Below are 19,821 nucleotides of genomic sequence, written 5' to 3'. Positions count from 1 at the left end.
CAATGTAATTACTCTAAAGCCTCGAGACTAAATAAATAGTATAAACACATAACAGTTATACTTAATTACTTTTTCTTAATTTATTATATGTACTCGTTCGCATCTGCACACAACAAATTTAATTTTTTATTCCAAATTTTATTACATTTTATATTTAATTTAACATATATACTATATATGCATATAGATCATGTCTGCTCTTTTATTTAATGAATAATTTTATACAGACGGCACGCATATGTAAAATAGAACAAAATATATATATTGATGCAGACAAGCGTCGACCCATATTGATTGCAAATGGAGAGTTTGAGTGACTTATAAGTCTCAATGTCTTTCTCCCTAACGAGTTGTCTTTTTAGGACAAAATCGTAAAGTTTATATAAAGCAAGATCGAAAAATATTTTATGTAATGAGGCACTAATCAAATCGCAAGCCCCATCATATATATATATATGTAATAAAATTAGAAATAAACATTGTAATGCACTGCTCCACGCACACTAGTTAAAGATAATCAGAATGAGAGATGAAGCAGGCAAGTGACAACGTGGCCGTTAAGATGCCAGCGCTACCAGCAGACAAACACAAACCAATCCAACGTTACGTCACCGTGAAGACTACGTTCTTCTCCTTAACGACCCGACGACTAAATTATACACCTCGAGGCCCCAAAACACACACACACACACTCGCGTGTGTCTGTGCGTACTGCTTATATGCATGCATGGGGGAGTGTGAAAAAATCGTGTCATAACCCTGACCCGTATGATTGAACTGCATTGCGATGGAAGATTCTAGTTCACATCACTTATCTCCATGGCAATCAAACGGTTAAGGTCAAACATTACCACACGTATGAGTTTAAATTTATCAAGATGTTTGATGAAATTAAATATATGTACTTATATGTATAATTTTTGCAAGGGCTAAAAGTAAACACCTCTAACTGTTTTTTTCCATTATATTATACCGCCAAATCTTTAATTTTTTTTAATACTTTACTATTTTTTTCACTTTAGGTGAATAAAATGAGAATATTCCTACTGTGCATATGCACGCACCCGGAACTGATTTAGTACTGGGCAAAATCGGTTGCGGGCGCGTTCATACACACAGTCGAAATATTCTCATTTTATTCCCTGAAAAGTGAAAAAAAGATTAAAGTGCTGCAAAAATCAAAGGTTGGGCGATGGAAAACAAAACAAATGATCCGGGAAGCAAAGTGCAAAACGGCCCAAACGTTGGGAATGTCTGCTTTTAACCTATTTTGCAATTGATATTCGTTTACTTTTAATAAAATTTACCTTTGATTTCTAGTTCGGATATGATTTCATTGAATAATGAATTGAAATAATTAAATAGTGATGTAAATTATTAAAAGGGGATTGTATAATATTTTATGATTTATGGGGAGTATTTGGTATTTTGTTTGCGAGATAATACGACAAGTTTTATTGTCATTTTCGTCTAAATATTTATTCTACTTAATTCTTTTTATAGAAATGATTAAAAATGAAAAAAAATATATTTATTTTTCAGATACTTTTTTTAAATAAATAGGAAGAACAAACAATTATTTACTCAAATAATATTTTTTTAAAAATAAAAAGAGTAGAAAATAGAACCAAACATCACAGGGATCTTTTCCTCATTTAGCAACCCTAAAAATTGATTGATTCGTTCTAGTGATTCGTTCTAGTCTCTCTGACTTGATGAGCAGAAAATGCTGACTTACCAGTCTAATTTGGACCAACCTTCCTCGAAACATGTTAAATTACAATAAGTTATTTTATAATGTGATATAATTATAAATATTTTTTTTATTATTTAAAAATTATAAAGACCCTTTGATATTTGAGAAGATTATATAATTTTTTATGGAGGTCTAGAATTATTAATTTGTCCTTGATGTATTTTTTTTATTTTTTAAAAAATAAAAAATTATAAAAAAAATTATCGACTTAACCTATAAAAAAAATTTAAAAAAATAAATAAAATTATAATTCATAATCCACTAAGGTATTTTAATCTATTTACCACAGAAGTAGATGAGAATCTTATTGTTTATATCAGTAAATTTTGTAAATTTTACTAAAAATTAGATCCATTTATTGAATAAAAAAACAAAATCATGAATACTAAACTTAATTTCTTATAATATAAAAGAATTACCTGTAATTTTATCCAAACTTCAAGATAGGAAGTATTGGTTGGACAGTGATGAGAGAAGGGCGCATGTAACATATTCGTTTCACACGAATTAGTCAAAGCACTTTAGTTAACTATAAGACAAAAATCGTGCTTCACTTTGTTCGCCATAAATTCTTAGTCAAAGTTGTCAAAACAGTCAATTTTGATATGATATGAATTCACTATAAACCTAACACTGTCTGATAGTTTGAATTTTATTGAGGGTTTGTTTACTTTTGTGAATGGGATTAAGTGTCTGATGGGATTGCGAAAGATTAATGAACGTGTCTGAATAATCTTACTCAATTAAATTTATAAATTTAAATATCTTATAAGAACATGCGATTATCACTTCAATATGCAATTAAAATACCTTGTAAGTCCACATGTATTTTGATTTACCAGGCAAATTACTGAGATGTCCCCCTGCAACAAAACAACAACCATATATTAAAGGGTAAAATAGGTTTGGCTATCATGAATGCGTTTGACGAATTTAATCATGAACATCTCATATTTGGTCATTTTTAGAGAAATTTAGTCATGTATTAACAATTTTAGTCATAACGACCTGTAATTATAGAATTAAAGTTGAGATGTATTATAGTATGAGTGGGACTAAAATTGTTAACACAGGAACCAAAAAAAAAAAATCAAATGTGAGATGTTCAAAACTAAATTTATTAAAAAAAAGAATAAATATATAAATAAAATAAGTTACAAGATTAAACAAAATTAATAACTTAAAGTTAGAGAACAAAAATATAATTTTGCCAATTGTAATCACATTTCGTATCGCTTTTATGTACCATCAATTACAGTACACTATTTTACTGCACAAAATTGAGATTGATAGCGAATAAGGCCAATTTTTCTTGAATGGCTTCGAAATGTAGGGCCTCTAATGGTAGTATGGACATTTTGCAGCTAAACAAGCTTGGCAGATTATGGGTCGGACTAGTATTCAGCTTCCCACGTTTATTGAAACTTAAACTCATAATTTGTTCACACACAATCAAAATGGACACGGCACAGGTTTTAAAAACAAAAAGTAACACATAGTTAAGAATCGTCACGAACATGTAGTGAAATTGATGGGATAAACGTGATAATAATTGACGGTTAAAAAATAATGTGGATCAGTTAAGAGCATAATTGATAATTTTAAAATTTAGTGTTGCAGCATGACAAACAACCATTTGGGAGTGAGAAATGGGTTTCTTTGTCATGTTAAGTATACATAAATTCTTTGTTGTCTTTTAATTTATTTTTCTTGGAGGGTCTTGGTAGAGTGTCGGGCCGAGAAAGTGAAAATGGGCTACAGAGAAGGTACTATGAGAATTGTGCTTAAGCCCAACTTACAAGTACGGATCAATATGGTTGGACCAATAATTTTCTAATAACTTTGGTTGGATCCTTGGCACCCAGATGGCCCTTTGATTCACAAGGTTCCCCGTGGTACGAGGATTACTGGTTTATCCACTGATTCTTGACTTAATTATGTCATTCATCAAGGATTGTGGTCCTTGTGGAATTGGCCTTCAATCTTGGAATAGGGATATCCAAGATATTATTGCTCAACTTCCGGCCACCTCTTCACAAAGTGTTTATACCTTATTCTCATCTGTTTCTGACCCTATTGGATGGGCGGTTCTCTTTCAGGGCTCATTTATGACACCGAGACACAGCTTCATTTTATGGCTTGTGATCCTACAACGCTTGTATACTCTTGACAAGCCTTGAGATGATCCATCTTGTGTGCTTTATTACCAACAGGAATTGGAAACCCATACTCATCATTTTTTTCTGTTGTCCATATGCTAAGCGATGCTTACATCTCTTGGGCTGTGCAGCACGTTTCAAATGGCCATATCCTGATGATTGGAAGGTGGGGATTATTTGGGCTAGCAAGCAGTGGCAGACTAAGCATATGTTAAACTCCGCGGACATAGCTCTGTTGGCAGCACTTGTCTATTTCATTTGACATGAACGTAATTGCAGACGCTTTCAAGGGACAACCCCTAACGAGAAAGGGGTTACCAAAGTAGTACTTGAACACATCCGATCTCGAATTATTAGTGCTGAGGTTAGGCCTTGTTTACAAGCTCATGTATTATATAGAATATGGCATATAGCTTGGTATTGAGGAAATAACTCCTGCGTGAGTGTTGTTTGTACACTATTTTATTTTAATGAAATTTATATTTTCCCAAAAAATAATTATGTATATCATTACCTATTAATTCTTAATTCTTTTTTTTGTTGTTAACAGGAAATTCTATATATATTTTGTATTTTTTTAAGTAAGAGCAATGAGCTATTATTAATTGAAATGAATTGATTATAATTATTCATATCAAATATCAATATTTAATAAAAATATTGCAACAATCATATCTTGATCAATTATATAAATTAAACTAAATCTAACCAACACCTACTAAGCAGTAGAAACAATACCTACTATGCATTAGAAACAACATCCCATATATATGGCGGAGTTCAAACACATAACCTCTAAGGTCATTGAGCCTGATGTATACATCTTCTAATGTTTGGTAGAACATAATGATTGGGACCAACTCTATTCAAAATTGATAAGTTCAAGGGCCAAAAGTATTACTCAAAGAACCGGAGGGACCACAATTATTTTAGTGATATTATTGAAGGCAAAAAAATATAGCTTTCCCATGTAACTAAATTTAGTTTGGATAATTATTATATTTTTTAAGGGGTAATTATACTTACAACCCCTCTTAAAATATTTTCATATTCATGTATATTTTTGCATTTATGAGAAAATAAATATAATATATATATGAAATGAAGCTATCATTATTATATTTTTTTCCCCTTATAAGTACGAAGTTAATATATAAAAATTTCAAATGAGGGGAAAAATTTTGAAATGATGTAATTGTTTGGTTAATAATAATATGTTTTATTCAAATCATAATGAAAGAGGCTTAGATATAAATGGTGAATTTTTTCGGAGATAATATAAGTGTAATTTTCAAATATTCTTGAGAAAAATTAATTTTTATTTTAAATGGAATTTAAATGCAATTAACCCTTTTTTTAATATCGAATCTTTGGATTCGAAGCAAAGCCTTAATTACGTAATTAATGATGATTGTTGATGGGGTCAATGAGAAAGCATCATTATGACATTACAATTTTGGATTAAGATTTATATAATATGATGAACAATTATTATGACAAGAAAATGTGTATTAATAATTTATTCATCGTGGAAAGTATGCTTGTTTTATTGGTAGGTGACAACATATATGATGACAAAACGTGCACTCGAAAATTTTTTACCTTTTTTATTTTCTATCATCTATATAGTCTAGTCATTGTGGCATGTAACATTTATATGCATAAAATCGAAAAAAATTAACATGAATTTTAGAAATAAAGTCAATATATATTAAAAGTAAAGTAAGTGATCGATATATGTGGATGAAAGTTTAGAATAAATATAACAGTATAATGACAATTAAAAATATGACATTAAACATTTTGAATAATTAATAATTATATAATTGGTAATTTAGAATCTGGTGATTCCGCGTCACAAATCGCTAATTGTAAGTGAAGGGCGATTTTCTATTTTATAGTAGTACAAATAAAATATGATATATATGAAGCATTTCAAATAAATAAATAATTATATTAATAAACATTTAAGGGTATGATTGGTAGTTTAAAATCTGGTGCTATAGTGTCAAAAACCACCAATTTTGAGTGATGATTGACTTTTTTTTTTTTTTTTTAATAGCTATTATGAAACTTGATTCTTGCGTCCATATAAATAAGAGTAAAATATATAATATTAAAAAGAAATAGAGAAAAGAAAAGTTATTTGTCATTCATGTAAATTGAATAAATTAATTATTTTATCAGTTGAAGGGCGTTTTACTAAGGTCAAATATTGTCTAATTCACAATGTGGACTTACATCAATTTTTTTGTAAGATTTAACGTGTGTTTTAACTTATGCATTTGATTTTAATTCATGACATTAATAAATCAGCTATAAATACCATGGTCGAAACTATGTGTGCGAACTCAATGCACACTAATGGATTTTTGGAGTGTCACTATTACTTTTGCATTTAGTCTATAACAAAAATTATATATATATATATATATATATATAGAGTGAGAGAGAGAGAGAGTTTAATTTGACGGACATCTGCATTAATGCAATGCAGACTGAAAAGTGTTTAGTGGAAATTTCCTGAAAATCATAAATGATTAAAGCCAATATACATATTTAGCTCTATGTACTTTGATTTCTATATGTCTGCCCACCTTCACTACCCCTCCCCCCCCCCCCCCCCCTCATTTTATTTTATTTTATTTTTCATTTGAAATGTGGGTATAATTTTATTGACGGTAAAAATCCGAATGTTATCGGAACAAAAAGGGTTAAAATAGCATTCACACCAAGAAAATTAATTATTCTCAATATTATAAATTATAGTAGTTTAGAAATTATTAAGAATCAATGCTATTTATTACAGTTAAATAGAATCGATATAAAAATTTAAGTTTTACCTCTGTTAATTAACCTTCGATATGATTTCATTTAATGTCTAAATATTTATCACAATTTTTAATTGTAGCAAATATTTTAATCTCTCTTAGAGACATAAGGGCTAATTAGTATCCGTCATAATGATTTTGAACTTGTAATCATAGTAATTGATCATAGTGAAAAATCATATTTCTTCTAGTGATTTATCATCTGAATAAATAAATATAACTCTTATCCTACTTAAATTAATTAAGAATAATTACATTTACACCCCCTCATCTATTGTTCTTTTATACGAGAGACCCCTGTTTTTTTATAAAATAACAAAAACCACATCTGACAACCTTTAAAATCTATGCCCATGTTGATCCTGTCAAACTTTAATATGATTTTCAATTATAGAAGTACCCTTAGGGGTGTTTCTATAATTACTAAAAGATTGAGGAGTGTCAAAGTAATATACATAGAAATGAGTAATATAACTCCATATATTTTTTATTATTTATATTAATTTTGTATTTAATTTTAAATTATTTTATTAATTTTTTAAATTAAATCTCTACATAAAATTACTCTTTTTAATAATTATAATATTAAATTATTAAATTAATATATTAATAAATTATTACTAGATTATAAGTTTAAATTAATAAATTAACGATTATTCGAAATTATTTATCCTCTATTTTTATTTAAACAATGATTCAGAAAATACATTTGAAAAATCAATATGTGATTATTCATTTTTATAAAAAAAAAATTAATAGTTAATGACTTAATTCTATTACCAAATTAATAATAACTTACTAACATAAAAGTTTATTTTGGAATTTATTGTACTTATTCATTACTTAATTTTAGTATATAAACTTTAAACTACTAATTAATTACATTTTACTTTATTATAATTAAAATGTATTTTTTTCAATTGAATTTTTTTAATTGAATTTAAGATGCAAGAATGTTATAAAAAACCCTTTATACTACAATTATATATATAATATAAAGGTAATTTTGTCCAAATATTTAATCATAGGGTAAGTGTTGCACTTATTAATTTAAGCGATAAATATTATTTTAAGAATAGTTGAAGGGGACAAAATTCAACCCCTGAAAAAAATTATCACATGTTTTAATAAATACCATTGAACATAAATACAAGTTTAAAAGAATAGTCTGAAATTTACTTTGAATTATTGTGTGTAATTATATTAATGGTAAATTACATCGAAACTCTGAAAGATTAAGTCTAACTATATAAATATTTTTGTTTTACAATATTTTTTGCAAAATTTCAAATAAATTAATTACCAGTATTGTAGTTGTAATTTACGTCGACACCATATCAGGAGCAAAAACTTACAAGTCCACCTCCTAAGATGAATTACAGGAATACCATCCAAAGGTATACTCGTAATCTTATAAAAAGTATGGGGTTTTGTACCCATTATATCTAATTTTAAAAAGTGTAGACGTAATTTACCCTTATATTAATTCTCATTTTATTCTTTGATTTCCAATTAAAATATTATCAAACTTTATACAAAAAAAGATAAAAGTATTAAATAAATAATCAATCATGAATCGAGCAAGAAGAGGGGTATGAGCCAATCCTACCAAATATTGTGTTTCTTTCTTTCTTTTTTCTTTATTAAATATTTTACTATACTCAATCTCATCCGAGCATAATTTTAATTCGAATTAAATTAATCACAAAATAAGTATAATATATTTACTATGTGATTAGTCACTTTTCCTTAACTGTACATTATACAATAAAAATATTGTACTTGTCATATAATTAATTTATATTTGATCGAATCCGGTTTCAACTAATTTTTTTTTCCTCAATCCAATTGATACCAAGCAATTAAAAGAGAATAGATTAATTATTATCCCCTTCAACCCTATGCATAATGCCAAACCTAAGTTTCTCAAGAGCATTCAATTAAAAGAAAATTATTACTTTAATTTTAATAAAGGAGGATAAAATAGCAGCTGCTCTTTACCCATATGTTCTAGTTAATTATATCCTTTTAATTTTATTCTTTTTTTGGACTTCCATAATAAAATTCTATTCCCTAAACTTAGATTTTTAAATTAATATCACAAACTCTCATCTGGAATTTTTTAAAGTACATAAATATTTTAACTTTTTCTAAAAATATTTTTAAATTCCCGCATCTATTTAAGTGAGAACCTTAAAATGAGCGACAGTGTAGTATATATTTAAACAAGAACGAGATTACACAACTTGTATCAGATTGCTTTCTCAGAATTCACATGCACGCACGCGATCAATAAGTGTTGTGTTTAGAAGCTCTCAACAATTGGAATCTTGTTTTACAAAATAATACTATATGTCAATACATTCTTTTAAATTAAATATTATCATATATAGTGAATAAAATATATAATATAATGTAAGTTTACAACAAAAAAACTTCCAAACTGCCCAATTTGTGATATTTTATGGAACAATTAAGTATACAACATTGTGATATGGGAACAATGTCAACAACAAACATCTGTGGATGAAGTTGCCACCAATGTCTCAGTCCCTTTTGGTTTGCTTTACAGCTCTATTCTTATCCTCATCAGTCCCACCACACAGTTTGCGTTGAATTTGCTAAAGTTGAAAACATCAAAAGCATTCCCATTATTCTCTCTTTTTGCTTTTCCCTTGTTTACTTAACTTTCTACATATTTATATTCTACCCCCCTAAAAAATATATTATGTGAATTTTTTGAATTTGATGGGTCAAAATTTATAAATACCGGTTCAAGTGTCAAAATTTTATATTTTTTTCAATTGATCGTGTAGATTCGTGTCAATGCTTGATTAACTGAATTACATAACTGTTAAAATAGATGGATTCACCATAGGTTTCCACAACGACACAACCCCCTTGTTGGGGGGGGGGGGGCAATTTACCTCCCTCGATGTTTAAAAATATGCAGCGTATTCTTTTTATATGGGTGGTGTGTTGCAAGGGTGAATTTTCCTCATATTTTATTTATCATGACTTTTAGCTACGACAAATATTTTAGCCATCCTCATAGATATTATGGCCAACAACGATTGCATAATTGTGGTCAATAACTATTTGCTATGACTATTTTATTTTTAATCATGACAATTAACTATGATAAAAATTTAATATTTCTTTTAGTGCTCTTTCTAGATCGGCGGCTGCCTCTCCCCCATGGTCGCCTGTGCTGCTTTATAAAACCAAGACTTAAAGGCTTATAATTAAGGACATAGTAGATATTTTTTATTATATTTTGAAATACATTATTTCATGTATTTCACAAGTAATGGTATATAAGAAAGAAATCTTTTAATCCCATCTTAACAAAAAGTGGTATACACTATCCTATAAATTAAAATAGTTAAAATCGATCTTATATTAATAACGAACTCTAATACTGTAAATTAAATGTGTAAATATACATGATAAATAATTTTATTATATTTAGTTATTCGAACCAAACGGGGTCATTGGGTATTAATTTCTCATTCGAGTTAAATTTAAGATGTCCTCCCATAAAAATTAAAATAGACTTAAAACTCCCATAAACTAAAAAAAATATCAAACGGAGACATATTGATATTTAAATATATATATATATATTCTTGGGAACTTGTTTTGTCGGTATTCATTTATTTGATAATTTTAAATATTCAACTTGCATTTAATTTTTATATTTTTTGTCTAATACTAAAGCGCCAGAAAATGAAACATAGGAACTGTTATTAATGTAATAATTAGAGAAAGTAAAAGAATCTAGGGGCAGTAGAAGACAGACAATACACGAGGGGAAATCAAACACAGGATCTGTCTGTTGCCTGGTTGGTGGGTGGGGTATTTTTTGGAATGAAAATCTATCACTACTGTGTTAATTATTCAGCTGTCTACAGTCCTAATTGCTTTTTGACCACACTTTTTATTTGGGGATACTTGCACTCTCCCCTCGTAATTATATCTAATATATCTAAATTTGCTTTCGTTTAATAAATAAATTTATTCATTAATTAAAATTTATTGAATTTGTTGATATTAATAAAAAAATTAAATAAAAATTTATATTTACTCTCAATTCAATTATTATTGACTTATTACAAATCAACAACTTTTTCTACCTAACCAATTCTTATAACGGTAAAGATATACATCACACATTCGTTAATGTGTGAAGATGTATAAGGACAGTTTGGTTATGAAAAAATTTATTTGACCTTCAATAAGTCCATAAAAAATTAATTGGAGGTAAATATAGAATTCTATTCATTTTTTTTATTAATATCATCAAATTTGGTGAATTTTAATTAACAAATTGACTTACTTATTTGTTGAAAGCAAATTTCAGGGGTACGAGATGTAATTTTTTAGACTACAAGGAGGGGACTGTAGTTTTTTCCTTATATTTATTTGGTAATTTGTTATACAGTGAGCGATTCAGTTATAATTATATATAAATTTCAATTTATTAATAGTTAATATACTAATTATTAACATTAAATATTTATAATTTTTATTAATTATTAATATTAAATATTTATGATTAATTAATAATTATTATTATAATAGACAAACTATTATTATTAAAATAGACGAATACAAAATGTATTTAAACTCGTGACCTCATAATCATATAACCTCAATTTCGTAACTAAACTATCAAAATTTTTGGATATTTACTTGAAGCACTCTCGAGTGACCTGTGCTCAATATAGCCATAACAGCTGTGAAAGATTTTAGCTCAAATTGAATTAGATTGGATTTCTAATTTTATTAAATGATGTGTAAATTAAATTTGTAATGTCGTGAATATATATTATAAAAAAAAACAATCAATTATATAGTAAGTACAGCTAATTACTATGTAATTAGTAGAATTTGATCAAATTTAATTTAAACAAAATTGTAGACGTGTTTAGAATTTTAGGCAATTAAAGTAAATTGTGTGGCAATGATCGTTGTGCTTTCTGCGGTTCCTTCTGATTTTCCGAGGTGAAAACAATGATCCTTCTTTTTAGTGGTCGAGTTAGAAAAAAAATAGTGAAATATTTGTAATGAATTGATATTAGTGACGGTGTCACATAAGAAATATGCCTCAAGTTTGGGTCATCTCGTTCCAATAAAAAAGACGCGAATTTTCTATCCTATTCTAGCATTTCTCTAGGGGAGGGGTATTCAAGTAAATGATCGATTTTCAATCCTGCGCATATAGGTATTTAGTCTATTTTTATTATAGTATGTGTATGTTGTTTCTTTGTTCCGCTTGAAATTATTGATTGATTTAAAAATATTGTTGTATTGTATACCGAATATTGTAATAGTTTATTACTTATTTTAAAAAATATTGCTGTATTTTTAAAAAAAATAAATGAAGTTATAGTTCAAAATTCGAATAATTTACATATGGTTTAAATACCATCCAACACAATACATACAAGATAAAGCATCCGAAACACACCGGCAAGTGGCGATTCTTGCAAATTGCAAGCAACCGTAGCATTATGCTCAACGGAGACGGCAAAACCGTTCCTGCAATTTCAGGCTTCGGGCTCTCTTTCAAGCATTCGATATGGACAAGAAACAAACAGCTATCTTCCAACACTCTTGATTTCTGAGATGAACAAATGTCTGTCCTAAACCCAACACTGCAATAATCGCATCCGTCCATCCATCCATCCATCAATCAATCAATTAGGCACAACACTTACTTACCCCACATGCAAAAATCCAACGGCCGATGGATTGACAAGTCATCGGACATTTTGCCTTGTCAAATCAGAGGGCAGTAGAGGTAGCTTGCATGACATGACATGCAATACCATGCGACAAAATGGAGAATATACGTGCGCTTTTGTCATCATCATATTCATACATAAATTACTAGGGTTTAGACCATTCTTGTATTAATTTATTTTGTCATGCGCCCCCCCCGGGGGTCGTTTTCTAATTAGTTAGACTTAGGTAGTAAATACTTATTGATTATAATTAAGCAATGTTTATTGGTCATAATTCTTAATTTATGGCTAAGAGCCACGACGAATACTTTTATCACAACGAATAAAGTAAATTTTTGCATTGATTATATTTTAACCATAATTAATAATAGTCGTTTACTACGACTTTTTATTCCGTAACAATTGTTATTATAGTAAATAACAAATACCCTTTACAATGGGATGTAACAAAAAGGTAATTTTTAAACTATTATTAATATTTAAATTATTTATAATTTTTTAAATAATAAGATAATTATAATAATTATTGCAAATTTTGGAGAGAATTTGTTGTCATTTTTCTTTTTTTTTTTAAAAAAAAAGGGTATATGAAGCAAAAATTATAGAAAAGTAATAGGTGATAGATCTACGTAGTTTTAATTATTTTAATATTAATTAAAAAACAAAAATAAACCAATCAGATTTATTTTATTTAAATTCCCTATTTTTTATTTTTTTAATATTAAAATAATTAGACCGGTCTATGTGGGTAGGTCCCAATTGACAAATAATTATTATCATCTTCTTTATTATTATTTTAGCTATATTTAAGAAAACTACAAACCTTTCCTTCTTAAATTATAACGTTGCTACACTTTAAAAACTCGAAACAAATTTGAAGTCAACTAGATTCTCCTCGATAATCTTTAACAATCATGTCTCCGCTGTCCTCCGCCGTCTCGGTGGTGGCGCACCATTATTGTTTTCCTTTTTCTTTATCTTTTCACTCACCAACACCACCGCTCGCCCGCCGTTCACCTCTCCTCCTACCGCCACCTCATGCCTCGATCTTTCAATTAATTTTCATACTATACTCGATACTTTGTGCATGATATGATAATTATATATATATTATTTTTTTAAAAAAAAATAGAGCATATCTGAACTATTTAATATATGTGTAGTGTAGCATTTAGAAGATTTTTTTTTTCTTTGAAGCGGTAATTATTTGATTAAATATATTTTAATAAATTGAGCAATGCATTAAATCAATCAATACGTCAATATAATAAATAAATATAATAATTCACATAAAGTGAAACAAATGCTTACAGATCCAATGGGATTCGTATCCATGATATCGGTATAAAGCAGTATTTTTATTTAACTAGCGACTGAAACACATTGGAATGTTTATTATATTTATTTAATTGGATAAACAAAAGATGATAAAATGAGCAATTAATCAAAATTAATAAAATAAATTAACTTTAAACGTATATAAACAAAAAATTATTAATAAAAACAATACTTTGTGAAAAATAACTATAGATGAAGACATTATCTTGATGATAATCTTGTAATTTTTATTTATATATATCCTACATATTTAATGCAGAGCAAAATGAAATTACTTTCAACGTGTGTATATTAGTCTATTTTAACAGTAATTGTTGATTTATTGTACTAGTACTTATTGGCGAATAATACATATTTGGTATTGATAATCACTACAAGAAAATAGCTTAATAGCAACGAAAAAAAATTAGTGTCAAGTTAATCAGTAAGTAAAATTATCATTGCTAAATCACATTATTTAATACAAGAATTTATTTGCTAATATTCAGCAGTAAAAATTTACTATCTAACGAATTATTTGTAATATATATTAAATAGTATAGATTAACAACAAAAATTTTACTTGCTAATTAGCTCAACGCTAACTTTAGTATCAATTTTTTTCATAGTTAAAGAGCTATTTTCTTGTAGTGAACATAGTATATTGGATTGTTGTTGATTAAAATTCATGATGTAATTACAATTTATTTACTTAAAAAAAAAAAAGTGGAATGACCATTTATTATATAAAGGAGAATATCATGATTTAAAGATGTTAGAATTAAAGTGTCAATTTACACCTGATCCTATATATAAATAAATAAGTTTGTGGTATCCCAAGATAAGAAACAGACAATAGCAGTTAATGTATACATTACACCTATTATTCGTTTGACCTATTATAGCACATTTGGGGATTTATGCCTATGTAACAAATCAAATAATTTCAGACAACAGCTTCACTTTAATAACTATCATTAAGTTCGGAATATATAATTGAGTCTGTTTATATGTCAATTATACGTAAATTTAATATAATTTTAAAAATTATATTTGATATTTCTAATTTTTTTTTTTTAAAACTACAGAGAATTCGCATGTAAGACACACAAACTTTAGGGGATAACCGTAGAGTTATTCTCTAAAAGTTTTTATTCTAACAAAGCTTATAAGTTTGCAACTTATTTACTGATAAGAAGATAATTTATTACATTATTAAATATATTTAAATTCAACGCACTGATGATTAATGATCTTAAACTATGAATACCTTCAAAGTAAATAATTAGTATTAGTCATTGCTAAATAAGATCGATCGTAAAATTTAGATTATCCATTATGAGAATTATTTTTGTCATAGTTATGAGTCATAGTAAATATTTTTATTTGGATCCACACCAACAAAAATCATGGAAAAATATTATGTGATCGTGATCAATAACTATTTATATGTAATTATAATAATTAATTATAGTTAAATATTAAATTTTTGCTGGTGATTAAACATACAATCGAACACTCAATCTTATGATAGATAATGGTCATCCTTGGTAATCAAATAAAGTGCATTAGAAGCCGTCCAATTAGTGAATATATAATGACCATATTGAAAATAATTAAATTAAAATATAATAATATAATATTGAAATTAGTATATATGAATCCAATGATTTTTTCACATTAGACATCTACTTCACTTAAATATCAAATTAGCCCACCCTCCTAAAAGTATCATGAAAATTGTTGTTCGGTTCGTATGTGATCGATTCAAATTAATCATATTATAAATATTTTACGTGATGATTAATCACGTTACAAATATAATATACTTATAAAGCAATTGACATATAATTTAAAAAGAATGACGATTCACGTAATAAAATTTAATAATACTTAGGATATAATTAATTTAATTTAAATATTATTTTTTTTTTTAAAAAAAAAAAGGAAACTTTGTATATTGAATGCCCTGAGGATGAGGACAGTGGCAGAAATAATGTAATGATTTGAGGAGAGTTCGAGAGGAGTATCAATTAAAGCAAAAGGGTCTTTAATGAAGAGAGAGCTGTTTACTTCCCTTCAAGGCAACAATACTCATTGACTCCTGCTTTCATTTCACTCGTCTATTTATTATATATATCTGCTGTCCTCGCACTTCATGCATATAATAAATAATTTTTTATATTTTAAAATTTATTATAATAAAATAAAATATATAAATTAATATATTACATTTATAAATAAGTAAACTAACTTATCATTTAACATAAAATTTTAAAAAATTGAATAAGTTAATTTTCTCATTAATTGCATGTCATTTTTAGAACCACAAAATTAATGCAACAATGTCAAAATCGGCTACTTTTTGTATCTATAGGACATTTTTTATTTATAATAGTATAGACGCAGAATTAGTGCAACGATGTCAAAATTACTATTTTGTGTTTATAGTACCTCTTTTTTTATAATAATATAGACACAAAAAATTAATAAATCGATGCAAAAACCAATATTTTATATCTATAGCACATCTGTTTTTTAATAATAGTATATGCCAGCCAAGAAATCCGCAATCTAGTAGTCTTCATTTCAACTCAACCCCACCTGTCTTGGTAATTGAAAGCCACTGCACACCACCCCATACCCATATGCTTCACTCCAATTTTTAATCTCCATTTCTTCATTTCTTTATACACCCACTACCATTAAACCAAACCAAACCAAAATTTCCCACTTTAAAAATACCTGATTTTTCCACTCTGCTTGCACTTTTCCAGAGATATCATCAAGATTCAAGATGAACCAACCACATGCATCAAGAAGATAGTTTATGCTACTTTTAGGAAAAGCCAACCCCTCCAGTACTTCTGTACACAAACTTTCAAAGGAACAACACCAACACTGAAGTTAACTTAGTAGAATACAGAAAAGGGCAAAACGGTAAAATGAATACAAGTAGCAAGAACTAGCTGCCCGCCAAATTCGAAGAACCTAAAGAGAAAATCTAGCAAGATTTCAATGCGCCCTTCAAGATTCAAATGCTGAGGAGATCAGGTGGTGGTGATTGGGGTGGGTTGGGGTGATGGCTTTCTGGATCAGTAGCAGGGGATTCTAAGATGGATGCTGGTGGAGGGGACTCTGTGGGTGCTGGATCTCCAGGCTTGGCCCCGTGTGGCTTGGGAAGCTCAGAGAGTATTTGAACTACTTCCCGCATGGTGGGCCGCTCGACTGCCTGTTCTTCTACGCAGAGCATTGCTACGTAGAAAACGTGCATCACCTCATGGAGGGGCACCGTCGGGAGTCGTGGATCGAGGACCTTTAGCACACCTTCTTTGTTCCCATCCGTCATCTTGCGAACCCATTGGACTATGTCGACACCATCGCCAAACTCACCAACTGGTTTTCTGCCGGTGACGAGTTCTAACAGAACCACACCAAAGCTGTATACGTCACTCTTTTCATCAACCTTAAGTGTATAGGCATATTCTACAGAAAAGATGATGGTTTGATTAGTCAAAAGTAATGAATAATGCCCTTAAGATCCATCAGAAATGCAACTGCTCCAAGCATAAGAAGACAATAACAGTTTTCATTGGGTCAGTAGAGAGGAAGATATAAAAAACTAAAGCATGTCGCATGAGTAGAGTTAGCTCTGGATTTGATATTCAAGAAATAAAGACTAACCAAACTGGTACCTTTCGTTCACTATCATTTTCATGCTGACCATCTCGTTTAAAATGAGGTGCCGATCATTTTAAAATTTTAAGGTCAAAGATTATTGATGGTCATCTCCAACTAATGTCCAATGGTAGTTCAGTACCAACGACAATAAGCAACTCTGGTTCAGCTTCATAAGGACACAGTTCAATTCAGAAGAACTTTCCAGGACAAATGAATCACAGCTAGATCTATAACCAATCAAAAGATAATTACTAGAAAGACATCAGATTTAAAACTATTAAGAATTATTATAACTGAAACAAATTCAAAGTACCTGGAGCGATGTAGCCATAAGAACCAGCAATAGCAGACATGCACTCTGATGTCCCTGAATCTTGCAAGAACTTGGCCAGTCCAAAATCAGCAACATGAGCTTCAAAACTAGAGTCCAGGAGGATATTGTTTGATTTGACATCACGGTGAACGATCAAAGGTGAGCAGTCGTGGTGGAGATAGCAGAGGCCCTTTGCAGCCTCCACAGCAATCTTATACCTAGTATCCCAATGCAAATGACCCCCTTTCTTGCCATGAAGCATTTCCCCTAAGCTACCATTAGGCATGTATTCATAAACCAATAGATTTGTTTCATGATTGGAACAGAAACCCAATAGTCTAACAATATGCCTATGCCTAATCCTGCCTAGAGTCTGTATCTCAGCATTGAACCCATGATCATGTGAAGAGCCTCGGCTCATTGCCGGCAACCTTTTCACAGCAACCTGTTCTCCATTCGGCATGATCCCCTTGTAAACAATACCAGCACCTCCTTTTCCAATGATATTATCCTCTTTAAGACAATCCAGGATATCATCACTTGTAAAATCCAATCTTTGGAAAGCAGTTAGCTTCCACGCACGAGCCTCATTAGCTTTCTTCAATGACCGGGCCTTAATAATTGCAGCCACAGCAAAGACGATCGAACAAACCAGCAATCCTACAACAAGCAAAAGCTTCATTGAAGGAGAGAAAGTCCCCTTCTCATGTGGCCTTTCAGCTCCATCAGCTATGCCCTCTTTGCAGGGTCCCAAGTACGGGCCACAAAGATTGGGGTTGCCCAAAAACGAGGTGTAATTGAAATAACTGAACTGACCAGTCCCAGGAACCAAACCAGAAAAATTATTATACGAAAAATCAACAGAAGTTAAACTCTGCATACTAGCAATCGAAGAGGGAATGCTGCCCACCAAATGGTTTCTTGACAGATTCAAGTAGTTCAAAATCCTCATACCAGTGATCTCTGTTGGAACGCTACCAGATAGCTGATTCCGGCTGAGATCAACGAACGTCAAGAGCTTACACCGGCTTATTTCCGGAGCAATGGGACCCGATAAATTGTTGTGACTGAAATCCATCTTGGATAGCTGCTGTAACTTCCCTATTTCAGCTGGAATCCTGCCCGAAAACTTGTTGCCGTCGAGCAAAAGCTTCTGAACACCCACAAAATTGCCTATACTTGGCGGCAACGGCCCAGATAGGTGATTGTTAGACAGACTAATTTGCCCCAAAGTTGTGGACGGTCTATCAGTCTCAGGAAAGGCACCAGATAAAAGATTGTCTTGAAGCTCCACTTGAGTTAGCTTCGGCAAACTCAGCAGGCCTTTTGGAATGGACCCATTTAGATAGTTTTCGCCCATCCGAACCCGACTCAATGACTCACACTGACCCAGTGACTCCGGAATCGGGCCGAATAGGAAGTTCCCCAGAGTGATCAATGTGTGAAGCTGCTTGCCATTACACAGATTTGGGGGCAAATTTCCCGTCAATTTGTTGGAACTAACGTCCACTTCATGCAGATTCCCGTTGGTACCTAAATTTTGAGGAATGCTTCCAGTGAAGTTGTTTTCCCAAAGCTGCAACACCTGTAACTCCGGCAACTCCCCAATGAAGTCCGGAATGGAACCCGTAAGCTTATTCCTGAAAAGATTTAAGAGAGTCATGTTTTTCAGCTCTGCAAATGAGGGGGGTAATTCGCCGGAAAGCATGTTATTTGACAGATCCATTGATTTCAGGCTCTTCAAGTTGCCAAGTTCCGGTGTCAAGCCTCCTGTAAGCCCATTCACTTGGAGGAACAGAGTATCTAGATTCTGCAAATTCCCGATCTCCGCAGGAATCTCGCCGGAGAGCCCGCAGTTCGCAGCGTCGAACCGGACCAGGTTTGACAAATTCCCAATCTCCTTGGGTATTCCACCGGAAAATGTGTTGTAGTACCCAATATAAAGCTCCTTGAGCTGAGTTAAGTTTCCGATCTCCCGCGGAATAGCTCCAGTGAGCTCATTGCCGGAGACGGT

At 30.2% G+C, this 19,821-nt stretch overlaps 1 protein-coding gene across 1 annotated transcript in view; it reads right to left on the bottom strand.

The window, feature by feature from the left end:
• The window catches only part of LOC105158564 (leucine-rich repeat receptor-like serine/threonine-protein kinase BAM1), a gene marked incomplete in the record, with an annotated part of 3,948 nt that continues 751 nt past the window's right edge, over positions 16,625 to 19,821 (bottom strand). The window contains 2 exon segments of the mRNA XM_011075352.2: positions 16,625 to 17,299; positions 17,808 to 19,820. Coding sequence (XP_011073654.1) covers positions 16,848 to 17,299; positions 17,808 to 19,820 — 2,465 coding nt within the window.

Source organism: Sesamum indicum, linkage group LG3, assembly GCF_000512975.1.
Source record: "Sesamum indicum cultivar Zhongzhi No. 13 linkage group LG3, S_indicum_v1.0, whole genome shotgun sequence".
NCBI classification, from domain to species: Eukaryota; Viridiplantae; Streptophyta; class Magnoliopsida; order Lamiales; family Pedaliaceae; genus Sesamum; species Sesamum indicum.
Note: the sequence above shows the minus strand (reverse complement) of the source record. Positions and strands in the feature narration are given on the sequence as shown.